Source organism: Budorcas taxicolor, chromosome 19 (assembly GCF_023091745.1).
Source record: "Budorcas taxicolor isolate Tak-1 chromosome 19, Takin1.1, whole genome shotgun sequence".
Taxonomy (NCBI): Eukaryota; Metazoa; Chordata; class Mammalia; order Artiodactyla; family Bovidae; genus Budorcas; species Budorcas taxicolor.
Genome location: NC_068928.1, coordinates 32,563,070 through 32,589,223, shown reverse-complemented (window position 1 = coordinate 32,589,223; position 26,154 = coordinate 32,563,070). Strand labels below are relative to the sequence as shown.

The 26,154-nt window shown below is 44.1% G+C and overlaps 1 protein-coding gene across 1 annotated transcript; it reads left to right on the top strand.

Annotated features, from left to right (window-relative positions):
• The first annotated feature begins 799 nt into the window (after nucleotides 1-799).
• Nucleotides 800-25,944, top strand: TEKT3 (tektin 3). The gene is made up of 7 exons (XM_052658755.1): nucleotides 800-1,378; nucleotides 4,762-4,845; nucleotides 10,045-10,115; nucleotides 14,207-14,350; nucleotides 15,982-16,204; nucleotides 18,310-18,464; nucleotides 25,728-25,944. Exons 1-7 carry the CDS (start codon nucleotides 800-802, stop codon nucleotides 25,942-25,944), a joined length of 1,473 nt encoding a protein of 490 aa, XP_052514715.1.
• Nucleotides 25,945-26,154: the final 210 nt, after the last annotated feature.

The window sequence follows — 26,154 nt, the reverse complement described above, 5'->3', positions numbered from 1 at the left end:
ATATTCATCTTTTACTTTGTTTATTCCTCTACACTAGTAATTTTTAAAGTTAACATTTATTGAGCATTTACTTTGTGCCCGGAACTGTGCTAAGTATTCCAAACACTCAGCCTCGTCCTCCTCAATCCTCATAGCCCTGCAGGGGCTGAGTTACATGTCTGTGTATGTTGGCGGTGGTAAGTTGCCAGGAAAAGGGTATCAGGGTACTTCCTTGAACTGTGTTTGCATACTTGCCATTGCTACTCTGATTGCATGTTTATTTAGAAAGCTCGATGGGGCCTGGGGCAGGGGAATACTAAGTAACCCCTTGCTGCTAATATTGCTTATAGCAATCCAAAGTAGTGATTGCTATTATTATTTCCAGTTTAGAGATGAGGCACTGAGAGGTTAAATCATTTGTACAACGTGTCACAGCTAGTAAAGAGCTCAGCCAAGATTTGAACCCAACCTGTTAAAAAGCATGGTTCAGGCTCTTGATTTGAACTTGTTACAAGACAATGTTACTTCTCATAATTAAAACAAATATTTCAAAAACTCAAATGGCCAGTCTATAAAAAATGTGATTTGAATACAGTCTAGAGATACAGAGATCAAAAAAAATTGGGGTATGTTATCACTAGTGAAGGTGGACATCAAATTAAAAGGAATATCTAATGCGTTATCACTGCTATGTATATTAAGCCAGATGTGACCTTTTATGTGTAAGTTTTTGCCTAGGTTAGTTTATGTGACTATCTATTTTTGCCTTCCCCCTGACCTCTTTTAAACAGGAGAGATTTACAAATAGTGTTTGAGCATCATGGAGCTTCTAGGTTCTACCTTAACGGCAACTTATGCCCACCCTAGACCAACACCAGCCAACTTCCTACCAGCCGTCAGTACCATGGCTTCAAGCTACAGGGATCGCTTCCCCCACTACAATTTGACCCATAGCCTGAGCCTGCCTTGGAGACCAAGCACATACTACAAAGCAGCCTCCAACTGGCCAACCTTGGACCCGTACTGCACCAGATCTCAGAGGGTGTCCGAGAGCACCATGCTACCTTTTGTTTCCAACAGAACCACCCTCTTCACCAGGTATACGCCTGATGATTGGTACAGGTCCAACCTAACCAACTTTCAAGAGTCCAACACTTCCCGACACAATTCAGAGAGGCTAAGGGTGGACACATCTCGCTTGATTCAGGACAAATACCAGCAAACAAGAAAAACCCAGGCAGACTCCACCCAAAATTTGGGAGAACGAGTCAACGACATAGGGTTTTGGAAATCTGAAATCATTCATGAGTTGGATGCAATGATTGGAGAGACAAATGAACTAACTGACATTAAGAAAAGATTGGAGAGGGCTTTGATGGAGACAGAAGCCCCTCTTCAGGTAAATATAAGACTTTATTAACAGGATTATAACCCAGTCATTGAATTGTCAAGATCATTTATCTATTGCAGTATATTCCACTTAACCTGTAGGTGCCAAGCCCCTATCAATATATCTGTAACAGGTTTCATTGATGATAAAACCACTGCTATTTTTCACACATTTTTCAGAACAGCCATTTAAGTAGAAAGAATTTGGGAATTCTCTGGTGGTCCAGTAGTTAGGACTCTGTGTTTTCACTGCTGAGGTCACTGGTAAAATCCATGGTTGGAGAACAAAGATCTCCTGCAGGCCCAGTGGCACAGCCAAAAAAAAAAAAAAAAAGGAGAAAATTCTGCACATAGGCTAATTAAAGCAACATTCTTCAGTTCAGTCGCTCAGTTGTGTCCAGCTCTTTGTGACCACGTGGACTGCAGCATGGTAGGCTTCCCTGTCTATCACCAACTCCTGGAGCTTGTTCAAACACAAGTCCACCGAGTCGGTGATGCCATCCAACCATCTCATCCTCTGTCATCCTCTTCTCCTCCCCGCTTCAATCTTTCCAGCATCAGGGTCTTTTCCAATGAGTCAGTTCTTCGCAACAGGTGGCCAAAGTATTGGAGTTTCAGCTTCAGCATCAGTCCTTCCAATGAATACTCAGGACTGATTTCCTTTAAGATGGACTGGTTTGATCTCCTTGCCATCCAAGGGACTCTCAAGAGTCTTCTCAAACACCACAGTTTCAAAGCGTCAATTCTTTGGTGCTCAGCTTTGTTTATAGTCCAACTCTCCCATCCATACATTACTGTATCTCACATCCATCCATACATACATGTAGTCCAGCTCTCCCACCATTCATGGTGGAGAGTTCTGACAGAACGTGGTCCACTGGAGAAGGGAATGGCAAACCACTTCAGTATTCTTGCCGTGAGAACCCCATGAACAGTATGAAAAAGCGACATTCTTAGGACACACAGTATTTTATGGTGAAAATGCCATTTTCCCATCTCTTAAATAGGCTGCTTGGTCATTGCTGTCCCTGGTGTAACGTAAATGTTGTTTGAAAGGAAAAAGATAAGCTGTTCTTTTATTCTATGTCATGAAACGCCTTCTGTGTGCATGTGGTGGTTCCACTTTGGGGCACAGTGAAATGATCAAATGAGATGATCTTAGGAGATGGAATGAGTTTGATTAAATAGAGAAATGGGATGAAGGTTGAGCCAGTTGTGGTCTTGGAGGCAGCCTTTCATCTGGCTACTGGCCTCTGATTAGGCTTCTGAGTGGAGATCCAGTTGCCACTAACTCTCTGAGTGTATGTTGCTCCCCTCCCCCCCCCCCCACAACCCCCTGCCACTTACCCTGACCCCATTCTATCCACTACCATTGACAGAAAACATTCTGTCTTTGAAGATGTGCAAATGGCAAATTATTTGAGAAGTTGTATGTGTGTGGCTAACACCATTTTACTCCATGTTTGTGTAACTCATTTTCCAAGTGATAAGCATTTCCAGTAGGTCTTATTTTATGGCATCTGTAGTAGAAGAGATTAGAGTGTTGAGGAGCTGGAAGTCTAGTGGGTTGGAGCGTTTGCTGGAGACCTGCCCCCACACTGTAACTTCTCATTGTGCCTCCTCCCCACTGAACACAAGTGCACACAAATACACAGAACCGCAGAAACGCTGAGAAAGGTCTATAGGACATTAATGAGATTGTTTTAAATGAACTTATCCTGAATTGTTTTTTGGGGATCAGAAGTCCTTCCGTACTTTCTCTGAGCTCTGGATCATTTTGAGGATTTCTGGTCTGTTTTACATCCCTCGCCACTCTCACTTTAATGAACCCTTAAAATGGTAGCCACTTTTACTTAATTCCAGAGGAGATTAAATTTCTTCCCTTACCATTCCTTTCGGTGATGACTGATTCCCATAAGATGGGTATAATTTAAATTTCTTTTCTGCAGTTTTTTTGGTCCAGAAATCTTGTGTGTTTACACATTTACAACCAGCACAGTAGCAGAAGACCCTAATTAAAATGAGAATTAGTCACATGACAGATACATCTCAAAAGAGGAGGTACCGATGGTCCACTGTATGTAAGAAAAAATATTAAAACTCAATGATAAACATGCAAGCTGAAACAAATGCAAGCTAAGGCATGAAGTAAACTTCTTAGGCTCATTCAAATTTGCAGAAATGAAAACTGATAATGTATAGGGTCAGCAAAAATGCAGAAGACAGATACTCTGTATATTGTTAGTAGACTACGGATGAGTAGAAACTTGCTGGAAAGCAATTTTGTAATACACATTGAAATAAGAGTTTCCTTCAACCCATTAATTAATCTTCTAGTAAGTATACATTGTGCTATTAAAAAATTAGAGATTCACTCCAAGATTTTGTTCAATGATATTATATCCAGACTGAGTGACTTCACTTTCACTTTTCTCTTTCATCCATTGGAGAAGGAAATGGCAACCCACTCCAGTGTTCTTGCCTGGAGAATCCCAGGGACAGGGGAGCCTGGTGGGCTGCTGTCTATGGGGTCGCACAGAGTTGGGCATGACTGAAGTGACTTAGCATGGTGTACATACTATTATGTTTTATGCTTTAAAAAATTTTAACACTATACAGTCATCCCACATCATGAAATACTCTTTGAAAAACAGTATTTTAACACATAATATTCTTTCATACATAATTTAGTTGTTGGCTACCTAAGCTATTTTCTATTGAAGTCATTAACATACTTTGTCTCAAAGACTATTTCAGGTCTACTATTTAATATCAATCCTAAAATGTAAAATTATGAGGGCATTATAACTTCTGTTTTGTTAAAAACAAACACAATGGTGATAAGAGTATGAATAAAATTTTCAACTTCCCTCTTGTTTTAAATTTAATGATTAAGGATTTGTATTATTTTTATAATTAGGAAAGCAATAAATGGTACTTAATAACCACCTGGATTTTTGGCTACACAAATGTTTTGGTGTCTTTAAATAATCACTTGTTTATTCCTCTCACTTCTCAGTAGAAAATATTTAGAAATAATATTTTGAAGACTATGATTTGGGTTATAGTGAACTATAACTAGAAGGAACTATTCTCTAGAAGGAATTAATGCCAAATAATTTTCTCATATGATCTGTGGGGATTAAGTAGGACACCATCTGCTTCATTTTGTCAACTTTCCAAATCAGTAATTTTTCAAACTCTTTACCTTTTCACTAGCAGTAGGGATTCATTTAGTTGTCACAGTGAGTTTCTTGTTTGGTTTCCAACAAAATGGCTTGAAAAGTTGGTATTGGGAGTCTTTATTGACTTGTCAGTAAAGGTTATTAGAGGTGCTAGTCACTGATTTTAGTCCGTTTGTATTAGTGTTTCCCATTATTTCTGTGTCTGTAGGTAGCCCGAGAATGTCTGTTTCATCGAGAGAAGAGAATGGGAATTGATCTAGTTCATGATGAAGTGGAAAAAGAGCTGCTGACGGTAAATATGGGGCAAATCCTTCAATAACAAGAAACTTAGTTGCAAATGTGCATTTACCATTTAATGTATAGAAACAAAAATGATGTTATATAAAGACACATAAGTAGGGAGTTGTAGTATCAGATATTTATAGCATTTAGAAAAAAATACATTTAATTTTTTTTATTGAAATGTAGTTGATTTACAATGGGCTTCCTTGATAACTCAGTTGGTGAAGAATCCACCTGCAATGCACAGGACCCTGGTTAGCCTCCTGGGTTGAGAAGATCCCCTGGAGAAGGGATAGGCTACCCATTCCAGTATTCTTATGCTTCCCTTGTGGCTCAGCTGGTAAAGAATCTGCCTGCAATGCGGGAGACCTGGGTTCAGTCTCTGGGTTGGGAAGATGCCCTGGAGGAGGGGAAGGCTACCCACTCCAGTATTTCTGGCCTGGAGAATTCCATGTACTATATAGTCCATGGGGTTGCAAAGAGTCGGATACGACTAAGCAACTTTCACTTTGTTAGCTTCTGGTATACAGCAGAGTGATTCATATTTGAGTGTGTGTGTGTGTATAAAATATACACATGTATATATTCATTTTCATATTCTTTTCTATTATTTTTTTTACAAGATATTGAATATAGTTCCCTGTGCTATATAGTAGGAGTGTGTTATTTTTCTATAAAGATATATTTTGGGGAGGTTATAAAAGTAATAGATATTTCCTGAGGGAATTTGAAAAATGCAATACATATAAACATAGATAAAGAAGATAAAAAAGAAAAGATAATCACTCAAAGTTCAGTTAGGAATAACTATTCATTTTAGAGTGTTTTGGTTTTTTTCTTAATCACACATAGATAGATGACATCCAATCTGAAGACAAACATCTTCAAGATTAGAATTATACTATATCTATGAATTTGAACAGTGCTTTATTTGGTGGGATACACGCTCAATGGTGTTTATTCTTAAATGTAGATTTGGAAAGGCAGTGCTACTTTTTAAGACAATGTTTTAGAGCATTTTTAGGTTCACAGCCAAATAGAAGGAAAGGTGCAGAGATTTCCAAGTGGCCCTTGCCCTCATACAGGCACGGTATTAATAACTGTATGTATTTCTGATTATTTCCTTAGAATACATTTTTGAAAATCTAATTGATTTATCAAAGGGTACATGCATTTGTAGAGCTTTTGACATGCAGCGAAATTGCCATCCAGAAGCTTATAGTTATATCTGATGTATGGTGCTGGTCCTCCCATTAGGCTCTCTTCCACCTTCCACCAACTAAAGATGGTTTTGTTCTCCATTCTCTGACCTTACCTCCTAGGCTCTCTCTCACAAGGTCTGTGCCATTCCTGAAACGTTTCAGCTCTTATGTACCTGGTACTCTTCCCCGTTTCTGTTTTTCAGCTTGTATACTCTATTAAGCATTCATTCTGCATTCCCAAGTGCCAAACATATGTCCGTGGATAACTCATTTTTTCATTCCCATTCATGAAGCCTGAAAATGAACTGTTCTTGGACCCTGATGCCTTCTGCCTTCCCTTCCTATTGAGGGGCCTGTTACTGGTTCTGTGACTGTGTCCCAGGAGGATTCTGCTCTGAGACAGTTTTGAACAGAACCTTGATGCCAGCATGGAAAGAATGTCTGGCTGGGTTCTCACCGCCAGTAGCAAGACATGCCTTCCCTATCTAGGATTTCCGCCTCTAAATAGGTTGGGGGACTACAGCCTCCTCACAACTAACCAGGTGATGGGTCAACTTCAAGTGATGGAGGAGCAAATACTGAGAATGCAGATCTCTAAGGAAACACCTTCTGCACCCCAAACTCAAGGATACGTGAGAATTTGAGAGTATCATCATTACAAAACACTGTATATAGAAACCGTGGTGGTCCAGTGGTTAGGACTCCATACTTCCACTGCAGGGGGCATGGGTTTGATTCCTGATTGGGGAACTAAGATTCCACAAAACAAAACCCCCAACAACAAAAATAAAACCCAAAACAAAACCAACCCCACAAAGAAATGGAGTGTCCTCTCCTATAGGTGACATTTGCCATCATCCAGATTCCAGATACAATTGGACTTACAGTTTGATTTTTAAAGTTTGATTTTAGTAACCTCTTCTGTCTGTTAAGAGTGTGTTAGATGACCTACTTTCCCCAAACTTAAAAAGGCTCAGTTAACGTGGATACACAGAGTGACATTCCGCTAGAAGCAGGGTCTGGGTTTAACAGTGAGGTCCCAGAAATGACTGTATGTCCACAGTTCAGGGTGTAGCTGAGTCAGCATACGGCCACACGTGGGGTCAGCATTCAGGGTTCTTGTGACCTGGCCGATGTCCCTCAGCTGAGAATAGGGCGGAGCCCACATTGTGCGTGAGGATCAAGTTCTAAATCATGCTCTATGACCCATGTCATGTTGTAAGGTCCACGCCTTATTGAGAACTTTTCACCTGCAAGGCATGTAATTATCTACCCTGCAGCCTAGAGAGGTAAGTGTTATCTCCCTTAGTTTATAACTTGCCTTTGGTCCCAGCATCTGCAAACCAGCCTTGGAGCTGGGCTAACTGATGCCAAAATGTCTTTCACCACTATCCCACCCAAGACCCAGGAGTGTGAGGCAGCAAGGCGGGGTTTTGCTTGAGGTGAGGGGAAGCCAAAGGCTGTGAAGTCTCTATTCTATCCCCCAACCCCTCGCCCCATCCCAAGACTATATAGCTCCCAAGAGGAGAACCATAACGAGATGCCTCGCAAAGGTTTCACCTGCTCAAAGTAGGATTTGTTTGAGATTCTTCAAATGCCTGGATGCATCTTCTTGTTCTCTTTCCATCTTAAGCCACAACATATTCACTCTGATCACTGAGACTCTGAGAAATGCAGAGCAGTCACCGTGACCCTTTTATTCATGGGGTTTATTGTTCCTCCCCAAGTTCAGGATCCAGAGGGAGTGGGCCCACTTGCCAGGCTCCTAGTATGCTGTTCTTGGGTTTCCTGCCATGATCTCTGCTTCCCTGGGTGTTGGGCGGTAGCTATTGATCTGGTAGCTATTACATTTGGGCTCTTCTCATACTTCTGCCCTCTGTCTGTGTCCACCATCTTCTGTAAACGTTCTTTTCATGGGCAGTTGAGGGGATAAGGCATTCGACCTGCATTTGCTTCCATTGGGAGCATTTCCTGGAGGCCCATGTATGAGTATGGATTAGTAGGCGTTAGCATTGGGGAACAGGTTCCAAAAGTCTTTGGTTTCAGGCATTCCCTATCCCCACGAAGCCTTCTACCTTCAACCATGACGTTCACCATATGACATTATTTAAATTCAGATGTGAAAAATACTGCTGAAGGATCTCATAGCAAGTGTCTCATTAAATGTAGTTTTTTTTCCGCTTGAAGTTCCAGGAATTCCCTCTGTGTGCATTGTGTACACATAGCATAAAAGCTCACTGAGATTTGGGGTTTTAAGTGGTGTTTTCTAAGCAGTATTCCATGCATCCTTTGTCAACACCTCTGTGAACTAGCTATACACACACACACCAAGCCAGAGAGAAAGATGAAGCCTGAATAGTACTAAAAATCAAAGACACGCACAACCTACGATGAGAACACGTGAGAAATCCTTGCTGCCTGTAAGAGTGGGGGAACTTGGTCACATGTTGTGGGAATTTAGGTTTTCATTTACTCCAATCATTCAGAGTATCAGAGGATCAGGCAGGAGGCTTATCACTGAAATAAGCTCTAGGCATAATATTTTTATGTTCAATTAAGCAATGAAAGAATAAGAGGATTATACGGTTGAGTAATAATTAACATTGAAGAGAAGAGGACTTTAAAATCAAATTAATGAAAGCAGAAACCCAAAGGGGGAACTTTTAAGAGTTTAACACCATAGAAATCATAAATGTCTGTATCAAAAACACCACACGCAAAATACAAAGGCAAGAACCAAACTGGTAAAAAAATATTTTATGACACATATGTTATACTTATGACATATAATGGGAAAAGATTGAATTCTAAATATAAGAATATTTATAAATAAGAAAAACATAACAGAAAAGGTGTACAAGCACATGAACAGGTGGTTCACAAAAGAAGAAAGTCAAATCATGAACAAATACATAGTCATAATATTAAAATGCAAATCTGGACAAGTGTGCTTTTATGTGGGGGCTTGCATGTTGGCAAAGATTGAGAGCAATCATAGTGTCCCCTGGGTGTGCGAGGTGAGGAAATTCACCTTCATTCATTGTTAGATTAATAACTGGGGATAACTTTTCTGAAGGGCAGCTTGGCTGCACTTGTCAAAACCTTGAAAAAAGGCATCCTCATTAGTGGTGTCTAAATATTTTTGAGGTTGTTTATCACAGTATTGTTTTATGTCACAGGAGAGTGTTCAGGAGTTCATTGTTCAATAGGATGGTATGATCATTTTTCACTTGAAAAACTGGCAACAGTGCTTATGTGCACTTCTTAAATGTCTTCTTGAAAAAAAAACATCTTCTTGGTGCTATTTAGGGTTCTGATATGTGAATATGAAATTCAAAGGGAAGTAAATATTGAAACAATCTCTGCTACAACATATGTCAACAGTGTATACATTCTAGCAGCATCAAAGTACCACGTGTGTGGCCAAGCAGATGGTGTGGATAGTGCAGCTTTTTATACCAGTATAGGAGCTGGGCTGAGGGCAAGAGGCTGGATGAGGGGAGGGCTGGCCTCCCAGGGTGGAGGTTGGGCTCTGTCTGGAACATAAAACTGGGTTATTTGAAAGTCACATGCACTTTCAGAGAGAACTGCCTTTTAGGCTATCCTTTTCCCTCCCAGATTTGCTTTTCTTGGAAGAGTACTTAGTACAGAAGAAGCCATGCATTGAATTCAACCTGTGCATCACCAGAATTTGATTAATTGATCCATTGATTTAATTAAAGATCAGCAATAAAAGATAAAACTCCTAAAATTTTACCCATGTCCCAACTTGTTCCATAATATAATTTCCCTATAGCCCTGTAAAGGATGAATTTCAGTCTACTATTGAGACAGAAATGTCATAGGGGCATATAGGTAAATAAGGGGGTATCAAATTATTTTCTTATTTTATGTCACAATTCTCCCAGTAACAGGGTTTTCCTCATTGCTGTTTTGTTACATTGTTGACTTTGAACATTATGTTCAATAATCAAAACATTAATGTTCCTTTTCTTTCAATTGAGTAGGAAGTTGATATTATTCTGTGTTGTCAAGAAAGGATGAAGCTGTATTTGGACAAGGCCATTGCCCAACTGGCGTAAGAACTTTAACTTCTCTATACAACTAAAAATCTATCATGAAGCTATATTTCCATGCCTCCCAATCAGGTTTCTCTTAACTTCTTATGTAAGGATTTGTTATACATGGACACACATCCATATGCACATGTATGTTTTTATTTAGAGGTTAAGATGAATACTTGGGATATTTACTTCACATTTTTATTTTAAGAAATATTTTTTTGCAATGGTTTAGAAAGGATTTTTGTCCTAAATTGAGGTATGACCAAGGTTTCTTTTAACTCAAAAGACTTTATTTTTTGATAAGAGATTGACTTGTACATGTTCAGATCAACAGCTGGAAAAGTGATGAATTGTGACACTTTTATATTTACCCCTGGAGAAGGCACTGGCTACCCACTCGAGTATTCTTGCCTGGAGAATTCCATGGATGGAGGAGCCTGGCAGGCTATAGTCCATGGGGTCACACACAGTCAGACCCGACTGAGAACTACGTTCACTTTCACTTTTATATTTACTCTGCTCCTCCTAAAAACTCAGCCTTCTGTGGTCTCCTGGCAACCCTGGTAGATAGTTGTTGGTGCTGTGATGACATCTCTGCATTCACTACATCCGTGGCATTGCAATCATTCACCCATCCTCCTCTCTCACCAAATACAAATTATTCTTCTCTTGGCAATAGTAGGTAGTTCAGTTCAGTTCAGTCGCTCAGTCGGGTCCAACTCTTTGCAACCGCATGGACTGTAGCCCACCAGGCTCCTCTGTCTGACTCTATAGTAGATACTAGGGTACTTAATATTTATAGTGGAGGTTGAGGGCAAAGAATAGTCAAAGGAGGGTTCAAAGCCATGATAACAACTGTCAGCATAGAAAAAGTACCAGCTAAAAGGACTAGAAAGATCAACATGCATTTGGTGATGGCCAGGGAAAGAAGTATTGTGGAGTATGTCACACAAAGGGAACGATGCTTCTGCCTGTACTGATGTTGTCAGCAGTAATGTGTGATGTAGCCAAGGGAACAGGTGCTCTGAAAGTGGTGGTTTTTCTCAGTCTGCTGACCTTCAGGATGGATGCTGTGAAGGTCAGTCAGGTTCAGATGGCTAAGGTGTCTCTCAAGCTGTGATTGAAAGGGCTTTTTAAATTCAGAAATAGCTAAGGACTGGTTGTGGATGGCTGACTGCCCATGGCTTGGTTAAGTAAGTGGACAGTTCACTTAAGCTATAAATGCAAGACGCAGCAGCTGTGATATTAATTTCTGGTTCCTGCTCCTTGGGAATTGCAGAATCAGTTCAGTGTGTTTCCAATGATTGTTCTGTTTTCTTCTGGCCCAGTTCCTAATCTTCATTGTTTTCCATAGTCTAAAATCTGCCACCCATCTTCCATATCCTCGGCTCTTTAATACACAGTGGCCAAAATGACCACCTAATTTCCTGGGATGGTTTCTCCATCTAGGAGATGGGGGCTGGAATCCCTAACATGGTTACTGGACTTGGTCTAGTAGAGGCAATGGGAGAGGGGTTTCAGCTCTACTTGTCTTCGGAGGAATAATGAAGGAAGAAACAATGAGACCAGTGAGGATCTCAGCTGAGAATGGAGTCTCATTAGGAACCAACATGGCAGCATAGATCTCTCCTGTCTTGGGTGCTGGCGTGGTGGATGGAGAGAAGACCTTCCTAAGGAGGTTCTGAAGTCAGGTCAGAGGAGGTCAAGAGCGTCAGCCCGAGAGAGGAAGCCTGTGGAGCAGCTTGGTCCCAGACGACAGATGAGGAAGGTCTTCGAGTCCCAGAGATTCATCCCAGTAGCCTGAGGCGAGAGACTGGACTCGGGAAGCAGCAGGAAGGCAGCTCCCTCTTCTCTCATCCTGTGTCCACGGATGCACTGACTTAGAACTCACAAAATGCAGACGACCTGCATGCTGCTACCCTCATTTCTACTTTACAGACCACAAAATTAAGAGCTCTGACAGGTCCGGTGAAGTACCCAAAGCCACAGGCCAGGTTAGAAATCAACTGGTTCAGTCCCACGCAGGTTTTCCTGGGTGGCTTTTCTGTGCTGAGACCAGAATTCAGAAATGACTAGGATCATGCAGTTCTTTGCTTCTTTCAGGTGCTGTCTATATGTGATTTATGTGATTGCCTCCTCAATTTTTACTCTAGCCCAGAACTTTCTCCCCAGTTCCAACAACCCACTCTGTATCTCCACTTGGATGCTGAATAGACACTCAGACATTAAGCAAGACCTTCTGTGTTCTTCTCCCCCGCCCGCTCTCAATTTCGCCCACCTCCACTGATGGCTTCCTGCTATTCCAGTAACTCAACATCAGGTTTCATTTTATTGTTTCACCGATGTCTGATCTCCTAGGAGATTCCCCTGGTTTTATCTTTAAAGCATCTCCAGAATCTAAGCCTTTTCTCACCTCCTTTAGCCCCGCCCTGTTGGTCTAAGCTGCCACTGTGTCTCACCTGGGTAACTGCACGTGTCTGCTAGTGGGACCTCTCTGTCCCCTAAAGTCTGTTGTCAACCCCACATCAGAATGGTCCTGTAAGAATGCAAGTCAGTGGTCTCTCATTCCATCTAAGAGAAAAACCTGACTCCCTCCAATGGCCAGTAAGGCTTTGTCTGGTCTGGTTCTCCCTCTGCAAGTCTTGGGTCAAGCACCACCTCCTCTAGGAGTCCTACCCTGACTATCCTGTTTAAAATCATCACTCACATTCCTGGCCCCCTTTGCCTGCTTTGTTTTCTGAATTGTTCTGCTAACAAGCCGCAGGATTTGCCTATTCCTTATGGGGACTGCCTGTTGCCTTGAAGTAGGGTGTATGCTCCTCTAGGGAGGAGCCCTTTGCTTTGTCCATTTTGCTTCCTGCGTGCTGAGTAGGCACGCTGTGATTATAGCATCTCAGAGCTCCCCAAGGGCTCCTCCTTCCCAGGAGGATGGCCGCTGGGGCACGAGCACGGGTACTGCAATTCCTGGTCTCTTTCTGCACACTGGCTCCTGCCAGGGAGGTTCATTTTGACTCTTGGTTTCTATCTCCTGGCAAACCTCTCAGACCTGGGGTGACCACAAACTGAGGTCATTTACAGATGGAAGGAGGCTGACTCTGAATTCCTAATAACTTCACAGGGGATTGCTCTCTGGGAATAGAAGGGAAAGGGGTTAGGATGTAGAAGAGGAAAAGGAAGAAGGCAAGGGAAGCACAGATGTGGACAGATTGCTCCAACCCAGTGTCCTGTCTGGGGCGGTTTGTGTGTTAGGAAGATGGGGGCCAGCCTGAGGGGCTGCAGATACCCAGTTCTGTGTGTCCACACATCTTCTGCCCATAGCAGGGAAAGTCTGGACAGCGTTCTCATCACTCATATGTATGGACATCTCCAGGGGAAGCTCCTTTTTTTTTTAATTGGAGGATAATTTCTTTACAGTGTTGTGTTGGTTTCTGCCATACAGTAATGTGAATCAGCCATAGGTATACATACATCCCCTCTCTCTTGAACCTCCCTCCCACCTCCCAGCCATTCCCACCTCTCTAGGTTGTCACAGAGCTCCCTGTCCTGTGCAGCAGCTTCCCTCTAGCTAGCTATTTGACATATGGTAATGAACGTTTTGATGCTGCTCTTTCAATTCGTCCCATCCTCTCTCCTCCTCTTGCTTTGTCCACAGGTCTGTTCTGTACATCTGTATCTCTATTCCTGCCCTGCAAATAGGTTCATTGGTACCATTTTTTCTAGATTCCATATATATGCCTTAATATACAATATTTGTTTTTCTCTCTCTGACTTACTTCACTCTGCATAACAGACTTTGGGTTCATCCACCTCAGTTTAACTGACTCAAATTCATTCCTTTTCATGGAGTCATATTCCACCACATACATGTACCACAACTCTATCCATTGGATAGATGGACGTCTGGGTTGCAGGGGAAGCTCCTTTTCATGGAGAAGTTGGACACTGTGTGAAGGAGCAGACTTTCATGGGAGGTCATGGGAGGGAGTGGGTGTGGGGATGGGGGTAGGGAGCGGGTAGGGGTGGTTCCCCACCCAGAAGGGCAGTCACACTTCCTTGTGTGAACTTGTTTCCTAAGCCTGAAGCTCTGTCTCATTCTGCCTTTTAGAGCCAACAGAGCTGCCCAGCACGAGCTGGAGAAGGACCTGAGTGACAAGCAGTCGGCTTACAGGATCGACGATAAATGCCACCATCTGCGAAACACGTCGGACGGCGTCAGCTACTTCCGTGGAGTGGAGAGGGTGGATGCCACGTAAGTAGGCGCAGGCTGCCTGTGGCTTCCGCGCCCCTGAATTCATTCTCTCTGCCTTCTGAAGGATGCAGCGTACAGGTAAGTTGGAAGTCATGGGAAGACGCAGAAAGGTAGGACTCACCTGCTATGGACAGGTCTTCAGTAAGCTCACGTGTGCTGTGGTCACTTGTATCCTGTGATCTTTTGTAAAAGAATTATTTGTTGTTTATAATCCTAACTATGAAAACAGCACCTGCTTGAGGCAGAAAAGCTAGACAACACAATTAAGCATAAAGAAAATAAAATGTTACCAGTATATTAGATGCCCTGAATGGGGGGTGGGGTGATAGGAATACAAGCTGAAAAACAGCTGAACGTTGAATAATTTATTTCCACTCTTTGTTAGACTTGCCCTGTCCGTGGTTTCTTTGCCAGGCCCCTGGATGTGATCTGGGATGGGTGGTCTTTTCTCTATGAGAGGACCTGTCTCTCTGCCTCTTGATAACCCTGTGTTACCTTTCTTTGTGTGTGTGCTCAATCACTCAGTTCTATCTGACTCTTGTGACCCCATGGACTGTAGCCTGCCAGGCACCTCTGTCCATGGAATTCTCCAGGCAAGAATACTGGAGTGGGTTGCCATGCCCTCCTTCAGGGGATCTTCCTGATCCATGGATTGAACCTGGGTCTCCTGCATTGCAGGCAGATTCTTTTCTGTCTGAGCCACCAGGAAGAGATCTTAAAAATTCTCATCCTAAGTAAAAGAATTGTAACTGTGTGATGCTGGATGTTAGTTAGACTTACTGTGGTGGGCATTTTGCAATATATCCATAAATCAAATCATTATATTGCACATTGGAAACTGAGGTAATGTTACATTGTCAATTAGAAGTGGAATTTCTGGGTTATGACATTTGAGAGACTCAGTTCACATTGCTCTCCACCAGGCCTGTAGCAATTCAACATTCCTACCTGCAGGATAGGGCTTCCCTGGTGGCTTAGACAGTAAAGAATGCCTGCCAGTGCAGGAGATGCAGGATCAACCCCTGAGTCAGGCAGATCCTCTGGAGGAGAAATGGCAAACCCACTCAAGTATTCTTGCCTGGGAAATAGGACAGAGGAGCCTGGCGGGCTACAGTCCATGGCGTTGCAAAGAGTCTGACACAACTGAGCGGCTTAAGCATATACCTGCAGGATATGAGCGAATCTGTTTCTAAACATGCTCACTGCAAAATAATCGCTCTCTTAGCTCTTTGCTGTTCTGACAAAGGGTTATTAGTAAGCTGTTTTCAGTAGTACTTCTTTGATTAGTCCTTAGGTTGAATAGTTTTTCGTAACACTTATGGGGCTGGTGAGACACTTTTCTAATGAATGGACATACTCACACCCTTCAGCAATCCTTTCTCCCCCTACATTGGTAGTGAACTTAGTATATACTGTGGCTTTCCAGAGTAAGCAGTGAAACAAGGAGCAGTTAAGACAGGTTTAAAAGGCGCTTTGCTCTGATGTTTACACTTCATGCAATAAAACCAGAATCAAGCGATTTGGTTTTGGCTTTTATTTTTTTTCCTTCGCCGGATGGACGGTTGCCTGCAGACCGTCTAGGCTGATTCATCATTGTTTCCGTTGTCTGGATCTGTTTCCTTTCTCTTCAGGGTCTCAGTGCCCGAGTCCTGGGCCAAATTTACCGACGACAACATTCTTCGCTCCCAGAGTGAGCGAGCCGCCTCTGCGAAACTGAGAGACGACATCCAAAACGTCCTGGTGGTGACGGCCAATGAGATGTGGAATCAGTTCAACAAGGCGAACTTGGCTTTCACCAACCGCATTGCTGAAACCGCGGATGCAAAAAATAAGATTCAGACTCACCTGGCAAAGGTAAGCCCGGCACTGGGGATTGGGCCCCACGGCTGATCTGGTGAAGATAGGGCAGGGGCCCTGGGACCACAGATCTCCACCATACGGCACACAACTTCTGGCCATACAGACTAAAGAAAATGAGAACCAGTAGGAAGCACACCATTTATGTTAGCCAGGTAGCCAGGTGTCAGCATGAAATTGGAATCCGCTGGTTTGGGGAACACAAAGAATGCACTATATTGAGAAAGGCTCCTATTATTTACCAGTTACAAAAATATTATTAAAGTTTAATGAATTACTGTATGTAACTAGAAAGTGAATTAATTATTAGAACATATGGTAGGGATGTTTTCTGTTAAATTATTGCAGCCCCCTTTTTTTTTCTGGAATATAAAACCAAACACAGGAAACTATTAGGTGGTTCAAGATGTTTCTGATATTGAACTTTTTAAAGTGCTTTTGTTTTATAAGGACAATAAAATGAAGGATTTAGGCAGAATTCGTGGGTTTCAAGATAAAAAAGGAGCTCTTGTATTACTTAGTATCGGGCTTGGAGCTCTTATTATTTCTGTGGATTATGCTGCATAGAGTTTTCTGTTTCTCTTTTTAAGAACCTTACACTGTCGCGTGTGTTTCTCTAAGGAGGTACTATTTGATTGAGGGCACCATTCTTCCCAGGCTGTAAGAATTCACCTTCCCTTCTCATGGTGAATTCTTTGGGCCACAAACATTTGGGCCAGACAGTTTCTACTTTGGTGAAGGGCAGAGAGATGGGTGAAAGGTTTTTGTTCTAGGAAGCTTATATTTGTAGAGAGGTGTGTATCACTTGAAAAGCTCACACACAATTAAAAACAATAGAAAATTACAAGTTGTGGTTGCCAAATAGCCAATAAAGAAATTGTTTTTGGGGTTTGGAGGAAGAAGCGAACATTTGGGTGGGGCGGCATCATGAACAAAGCCTCGAGAGGGGGAAGATCAGGGGTTGAGTCAGGTCTGTAAAGAGCCTGGTCTGGCTGGCATGGACAGTGTGTGTCCTGAAAGAGAAGCTTGGAAAGCTAGGTGGAGCCAGACCGTGGATCTCATTGATGGGAAGGGTTACGATTCCCTGGGCATCTAAAGGGGAATGAGAGGTCATCTAAAGGCAGGGTCCCCTGGCCAGTGAGAGACCATCCAAAGATGTTTTAGAAAGTGACATGATGGAGTCCCTTTGTTCAACAAATTTTTATTTACCGCTGTATTAAGTTTGCTCAGACTCCCTTAACAGAGCACTCAGACAGGGCGGCTTAAACAACAGACATTTATTTTCTCAGTCTGGGAGGCTGAAGTCTGAGGTCAAGTCATCAGTAGGGTTGGTTTCTTCTAAGTCCTCTTTCCTAGACTTGTAGATGGGCACCCTCTCCAGGATCATCACGTGGTCTCCCCTGCATGCGTGTCTGTCTCAGGCTCTTCTTTTTATAAGGACACCAGTCGGACTAGATTAGGACCAACCCTAATGACCTCATTTTCACTTCGTTACCTGTTCAAGGGCTTCCCAGGGTGGGAGGGATTCAGGTTTATGTAACTGGGGCAACCTTTTCTAAGGCAAAATGAATATAAATTCAGGCTTACCAGACCGCCAGTGCTTCTCCCTTCCATGGAGACACCCCAGAGCTTGACCTTGACTTGCTTCAAGGCAAATCCTCCACTGGCAGGAAAACCTCTTTAAGATTAGTGAGAAGAGACAGCAGGAAGATAAAGACTTAAGGGCACACAAACTTGGGAGGGAAGTGGGTGCCCTCAAAGTTCCTGGCCCCGCTTTTCTCTGGGTCATGTACAGATGTGCACTAGTCAATGTCTAACAGCCGGTGATCTGGGGAAAGGAGGACAGCGAGCTCGAGTTTGCAGCATTTGCCCATTTCTGTGGTGTCAGTGTTCACACGCCACGTCTGGAGGATGCTCTCCGGAGGGTGCGAGCAGGTGTCTTACTTCCCACCACAGGTCTCAGATGGCGCTGAAAGGAGGAGGCCCCCAGAGAACCCCTGTTCCCAGCAGAGGACGAGTCTGGGTCCCAGATGCACAGGGTGGGAAGCAGGTTGTTGGTGGCTCAGCACCAAAGCCTCGGGCATTTGCTTCCCCTGGTACAGACCCTGCAGGAGATTTTCCAGACAGAGATGAGTATCGAATCCATCAAGAAGGCCATCGTGGAGAAGTCTGCCTTCCTGAAGGTGGCTCAGACCCGTCTGGACGAGCGGACCAGGAGACCAAACATAGAACTGTGCAGAGACATGGCTCAGCTGCGGTGAGTGGGTGGCAAGAGGTGGGGAGGACCAGGCTGGGGTCATGGTGATGAGGGGGTGGTGCCTCCTGGGTCTGCTTGGGCTCCTCTGGGGAAGCCCCCAGCCTGCCTGCAGCTCTGAGCTCCTTTCAAAGGCGTGTCTGCCAGCTCGGGGATGTGGGGGAAACTAGTGATGGTCTTGGTGCTGCAGCCTTTTTTGTTGTCATTGTCGTTCAGTCACTAAATCGTGTCCGACTTTCTGTGACCCCATGAACTGCAGCATGGCCAGCATCCCTGTCCCTCACCATCTTCTGGAGGTTTCAAGTTCATGTCCATTGAATTGGTGATGCTATCCAACCAGCTCGTCCTCTGCCACTCTCTTCTCCTTTTGCCTTCAGTGTTTCCCAGCATCAGGATATTTTCCAGTGAGTCGGCTGTTTACATCAGGTGGCCAAAATGTTGGAGGTTCAGCTTCAGTATCAGTCCTTCCAATGAGTATTCAAGGTTGATTTCCCTTAGGATTGACTGATTTGATCTCTTTGCAGTCCAAGGGACTCTCAAGAGTCCTCTACAATACCACAATTCAAAAGCATCCATTCTTCAGTGTCTAGCCCTCTTTATGGTCCAACTCATACCCATACATGATTACTTGAAAGACCATAGCTTTGACAGGAGCCTTCTTTAAAGTGTCAGTAATGGTGTTAGTATTTGCAGCTTGGGATGATAAGTTCTCCAGGTGTAGAAGATGGTGATGGATGCACAAGATTGTGATGGTACTAATGCCACGAACTTAAGAGCTGGGATGGTAAGTTCTGTGTTATGTATATTTTACCAAGTTTAGAGAAAAAAGGAAATGACATCAACACTACATACGAGAAAAGTGTTAACAAACATTTAGCCTCCTTCAGCAGATGGAGGAGGCACTGGGTTCCTTTACACCTCCCTGGAGTCTCTGGGGTTTCCAGATTCCTGTCTTGGAAGTAGCTCAGAGGTTGGCCACTGTGAGCTTCTCAGTCCCCCAAACTCATCAGAAAAGGGACTTTGGGCACCAGCTCCCCAGGCTCCATCTGTCAGCTCTCACCGCTGCCCTCTTTCACCTCTTTGGGCAGCTAATACCTGCTCTGGTCCTTTAGAGCATCCTTGCTGCTGCTGCTGCTAAGTCGCTTCAGTCGTGTCTGACTCTGTGCGACCCCATAGACGGCAGCCCACCAGGCTCCTCTGTCCCTGGGATTCTCGAGGCAAGAACACTGGAGTGGGTTGCCATGTCCTTCTCCAATGCACGAAAGTGAAGGGTGAAAGTGAAGTCGCTCAGTCGTGTCCGACTCTTAGCGATCCCATGGACTGCAGCCTACCAGGCTCCTCCACCCATGGGATTTTCCAGGCAAGAGTACTGGAGTGGGTCACCACTGCCTTCTCTGTCAGAGCATCCTTGCTGCTGCTGCTGCTAAGTTGCCTCAGTCGTGTCCAACTCTGTGCAACCCCATAGATGGCAGCCCACCAGGCTCTGCCGTCCCTGGGATTCTCCAGGCAAGAATACTGGAGTGGGTTGCCATTTCCTTCTCCAGTGCATGAAAATGAAAAGTGAAAGTGAATCGCTCAGTCGTGTCCAACTCTTTGTGACCCCATGGACTGCAGCCTACCAGGCTTTTCCACCCATAGGCTTTTCCATCCATAGGATTTTCCAGGCAAGACATCGCCTTCTCCGCAGAGCATCCTTAGGATTCCCTAAACCCCAACAGCTCATCTCGGCTCATTTCAGTTTGTTCTTGTTCTCAGTAGAAATTGAAAGCAGCTGGCCTTCATCAAACATCTCCCACATGTGCCCGGACACTAGGTGTATTTTATTCTTATCATTTTAACCTGGAAGATTCCTTTTAGATGGCCTCATGTGGACTTGGCCACCCTCACCCACATTCTGGCTTCATTTCTAATTTCTCAGTACCAGCCAGTCTGCCTCTTTCTGGACTTCATCATGGCTCTGCTTAGGTCTTGAAACAATTTGCGTAGAAGCAAGTCAAATTTATAGCAACTGGAGGAGAGATGGGGCAGCACTTGAACTTGTGCAGAGGGGATAGGCCACTGGCCTTGTCGTCTGCCCTGTTCCATGATAGAGTTCCCTTCTATCTAGGGACGAAAGGACTCTGAGCTCTTACCCAGGGAACAAGCAAGGGGCTGAGGCTCTGTGTTCCCCGGAGGGAAGGAAAGGGGGCGGGTCTTTTTAAATTTATTTTTTAATTGAAGGATAATTGCTTTATAGAATTTTGTTGTTTTCTGTCAAACATCAGTGTGAATCAGCCGTAGGTATACATATGTCCAATGGTGGTGGTGGGGGGAGTCTTTGTGAGGCTGGAAATGATGAAGATGATGAAGGTGGTGATGCTGACAATCACCATGAAAGGGTTAATCACCCAGTCAAGTGCGACTTTTTGCAACCCCCTGGACTGTAGCCCACAAGGCTCCTCTGTCCATGGAATTCTCCAGACAAGAATACTTGAGTGAGTTGCCATTTCTTTCTCCAGGGGATCTTCTTGACCCAGGGATTGAACCCGGGTCTCCTGCATTGCAGGCAGGTACTTTACTGTGTGAGCCACCAGGGAAGCCCGACAATCAGCAGGGCCATTGTCATTTATTGATCTTATTCTGTGCTGGGCGCTGTCCCGCGCACTTTACCTCCTGCGTGATCTTCACCTTATACATAGGGAAACTGAGGCAGACGTGAGCTGAGTGATGTGGCCTGGCTGGCACCTGCTGGAAGGATACTTAGAATCCTTGCCTGTCTGCTCCTGAGCTCTGTTCAGCCAACCTGGCGATTTACTTCTGCTTCTCTTTCACTGGGTGGGGCCCCTGGCACCCCCAGTCCTGGGCCTGACCTCCTCTGGCTTCTGGATGCACCGTGGGATGGCTTAGCCGAGCACTGGCTATATCTGGCTCTCGGAGAAGAAGATGAACCTGAGGCTCACAGAGGAAGCATCGCTGCAGAGCCCCCTCCACGGGCAGCACGCATGTTGTCTGTGTTGGATACTGAGAGACAGGCTCCAGACCACATGCCACTGGCTTTCATCTCCCGCGGCAGCTGAGTTTCTCTCAGTGGAGCTGTCGTCCGGCAATCCCTTGGAGGAGGCCACCCACCCAGGCCCCCTTTCTCCAAGTGGGTTCTGCAGAACCGCTACTCACACACAGCCCATCTCGGAGGATAAGTGGGTCTCTACTCCGGAGGCAGCCAGTCAGAAGTGTCTGTTTATTACAGGAACCTGGTAGTGAGTGGGGTCACACCCATTTGGCCAGTTAGATTAGATCATGAATAGTGGTTTTATGCAAATATTATTAGGAAAAGCTGAGCTGCAGTTTCATGCTCCGACAATTTCTGCAAAGTCATCGAAAGTAGAGGCAGGGAGAGAGAAATTGTCCAGGCTGCCATCAGACCAGCACAGGGTTGCTTTCTGGAAGGGTTTTGGGTCATGGTCAAATTTGACTTTGCAGTTATCAGACAGTACGGTGTTTACAGCCACTTCTAAGATGCTGAGTGCATTTTCCTCTTTTCTCCCCCTTCCTGGCTGAACAGAATTTGCTTTTTTTGTTTTTTTTCCTTTACTTCCTGGCGACCGTGCCGTGTGTCTATTTCCTCTGCTCCTTTACCAACTTCAGGACAAAACCTGCTTTTGTTTCCATAAAGATTTCTTGTTAAAATATCGTTGCCAAAAATATGGTCCTAGAGGAACAACTGTGGAATTGAGGATGATTATTGAGGGAGGGGATTATTTTTCTCTCTCTTCGAGCATTCTGAAAGCAGCCTTTGGCTGTCTGGGTGAAGAAAACATAAGAACCGTGAACTCAGGGGAGTGGGGACAGAGAAGAAATGCTGTTTTCATTTCAAGACTTTGCTTTGCATTTGAAGTTTTTCTAAATGGGTTCTTTCAAGAGCAATTCTAAACATTCTTGGCATCCTTGGTGGCAGGCCAGACCAGGCTCTGCTGTACTTCATCTTGTTGTTTTTTTTTTCAAACGATGGTAGTTTTATTTGTATTTGAATGCAAACTGTTTTTCAGTTCTGTGATTTCCCCCAGAAGAAGTGTTTCCAGCGGAATGGCTCTCTGCCATCTGCCAAAAAAATAAGGAAACTGAGAGGGGAACGTGGCCTTGAAAGAGGAGGAAAAATGTATTTGTAATGGCGCAAGTTGAGGGAGGCGTAATACCTTGTGCTGCCTTCACACAGCAATAGGAAAACAAGGATGCTAGCTGCCTGCATTCTAAGTATCTTTTTAAGAAATTGTATTCCTTTTAAGAAATTGATATTTTAATGTGTCTTTCTTCAGAAGATCTCTCACAGATAAATTTCCCACTAGACTAACATATTTGGCTTGGAGGAGTAAAGACTCATATAATCCTGCTCCATCCCTACCTTCGGGTTCAGAGTTCCTTTTGAAGCAGTGAGAACAGTTCAGTGAAGGATGTGAGACGAGAAGCAGGCCGGTGTGATTATAAACAACGGGCCCTCGTAAATCCTGCCACCAGCCCTATCCAACAGTCTCTCTGAAGACCTGTTTCTTTGCTAGTGGTATCGTAAACCCTGGGATCTTCAAAAAAGAAACTTAACTTTTAGAATCCAACTTGACCTTAACAACAACAAATGCTTTTAGCTCCGTTCTCAGATGCTGCGTTTACTGATTTTAGACCAAAGGAAACTTTGGCACAAAAGTTTAATTCCTCCCCTCCCCCACTGCAACATAAGAAAACAGGTCAGGTTCTGAGATGAAGTCATGGTGTGGGTGTGCACATGAGCTTGTCGTTGCCTCCATGAGCCTTTTGGGGGTGCTTTGCAGTGCCCCCCAACCTTGGGCTGGCTGCAGGAGGCTTCCAAATAGGTTAATGTTTTCAACCAACGTTATATTCTGAGTCTCTCTCCCCATATGCACGCATGCTCAGTCACTTCAGGTTTGTCCCACTCTTTGGGACCCCATGGACTGTAGCCCGACAGTCTCCTCTGTCCACAGGTTTCTAGACAAGGGTTGCCATGCCCTCCTCCAGGGAATCTTCCCGACCCAGGGGTAGAACGCAGGTCTCCTGCATTACAATCTGATTTTTTACCCACTGAGCCACCAGGGAATCCCAAGGCAAGAACAAATTCTTTTATAAAAGGTATGGCTGTGTAGTACCCCATCATCCAGCTGTGGTGTCTGTTATCATCAGACATTGATGTTATTTCTTCTTGTTCTCACATAATATTATTCAACACAAGTTAACACAATGAAGAAATCATTCCTTTATCCTTCGATGTCAAACTCTTCACTTTGTTCAAATTCATGAGTAAGAGAGAGTGCAGAGGCCAACTTCCCTGCTCTGGGCTTCTGGATGCTGAGTGGGTCAGGCAGGAAATGGGACCCAGTTCTTTATTATGGTTGTCAAGGCCCCTGATTTCCTTCCATCTTCCTGGATGACCATGCGGTGTATAAACATGAATGTGTGCCTGCAGGGAGGGCAGTTCATCAGTCCCTGGGGTTTAGTTTCTTCAACTATAAAACAAGGAAGCTTGGCTTGATGACCTGTCACATTTATTTTTCAGTTGCAAAGTTCTGTGGAGCCTTGGTATAATGATTTAAACGTGGCCTAAATATTTTTCTGTGATCATGAGATAATTTTCTAGCTCCAGAGATGTCCCCATCCCTATTTGTTCACTGTCACTCTTCTCTTTAGATTATGGTACATTTTAGTTAATTTCATAAACTCCAGTCTCCTGATAAAATGAACCTCCAAATAAGGAAAACTTTAGCTTTCAATCGCTGGTCAAAATTTGATGAATTTGGAGTTGGTGTTTTCACTGGCTTCCCAGGTGGCTCAGTGGTAAAGAATCCGTCTGCCAATTCAGGAGACACAAGAGACTTGGGTTTGATCCCTGGGTTGGGAAGATCCCCTGGAGGAGGAAATGGCAACCCACTCCAGTATTCTTGCCTGAAAAATTCCATGGACAGAGGAGCCTGGTGGGCTCAGTTCATGGAGTCACAGAGTCAGACACAATTGAGTGACTGAGCGTGCATGCAGTCAATAAATTATCATTATTATTGTCATTTTGTAACCTGTTTCATATTCTTTCTCTTGATTGACCATGTGGTCATATCCTTTGGATATTATTGGCCAGATCAGACTGTAAAGGAGTCCTTGCTTAATTGTTCTTTGGGGAGAGAAAAGGCTTCTAAATATAAACACAATAGAAGAAATCACAAAGACAAAGAAAGACAGCTTACTTAAAATTGAAATCTTAACTTTTAACAAAAATATCATAAGCTGATTAAAAGTCAAAAACGAATTAGGGAAAACATTTGCCAAATTGTTTTTGCAGAATTGCAAATGCCCAATAGACATTGAAGAAAGGTTCACTGATAATTAAAGAAATGAAAATGAAAACAATATGGATTAAAATAATTTGAAAGGGAGATGCTAGTTTTTTGTTTTTAATATAAAATCATGCCTTTTTTCCTTTCAGTCTTAAGGAGAATGTTTCATGTTTTTCATCAGCAGCACAAGCAGAACTGCAACTTGTTTCGTGGCTCGTGTAGCTGATTTCATGCACTGTCGTTTCCATGTTCTCTTGGGTTTTTGACATTTCGGTGTTTACTCTGGAACTCTGGGGCATTGGTGGGGGGAGGGGCATCACAGTTGGAGAAGTGCCCCATTAACTAACCCCTCCCCCATAGTTAACAGATTGGACTGAATTCTAGCCACTAAATACAATTGGGTGTCCCCCTCTTCCTAACTGTGCAAACCATTTTTATGTCAATGTATGAAAATTAAGCTGTTTCGATTTCCCCAAATCTTTATTATTTAAAAGAAATTCAAATGTTTAAAAGTTGGCCTTTAAAAAAAAATATAGTAGTGTGTGTGTATGACCAATGCGAACATGAAAACTTGATGGTGTCCCCCAGCCTTTTGGATCTGGTTATGCGACTTCACTTTCACTTTTCACTTTCATGCATTGGAGAAGGAAATGGCAACCCACTCCAGTACTCTTGCCTGGAGAATCCCAGGGACGGGGGGAGCCTGATGGGCTGCCGTCTATGGGGTCGTACAGAGTCGGACACGACTGAAGCGACTTAGCAGCAGCAGCAGCAACAGCATGGACCACAGGAATGCTCCTGGTCTCATGCAACTGCACACCGATACTGTTTCCCGTGCGAAGTGAAGTAGTTCTGAGGTTGGGGTGACTGGTGGGAATGCAGTAAGCACACGCGCCCCAGGTGGAGCAATGACCGGCCTGACCTCTGCTAACCTAACGGGCGCCTCTTCCCCACTCAGGCTGGTGAACGAGGTGTACGAGGTGGACGACACCATCCAGACCCTGCAGCAGCGCCTGAGGGACGCGGAGGACACGCTGCAGTCGCTGGCCCACACTAAGGCCACGCTGGAGCATGACCTGGCAGTCAAGGCCAATTCCCTGTACATCGACCAGGACAAGTGCATGAGCATGCGCAGAAGCTTCCCCAGCACCCTGCGCCTGGTGGGCTTCTGCTAGGCGCTCTCCCCGGACCAGACGTGGCGCTCCCGGCACCAGGCGGGACCAGGGCCCTGCGCCCGCACTTAAGCAAGGGATGATCTGTTCACTTATTAAAGGATCGTATTTATAGACACGTACTGGGGTCCTGTCTTGGAGAACCCTTTCTTTGCATCCAAACCTTCATCCTCTATGATTTACTAGGCTTCTGGGCTAGAGAAATACAATGTA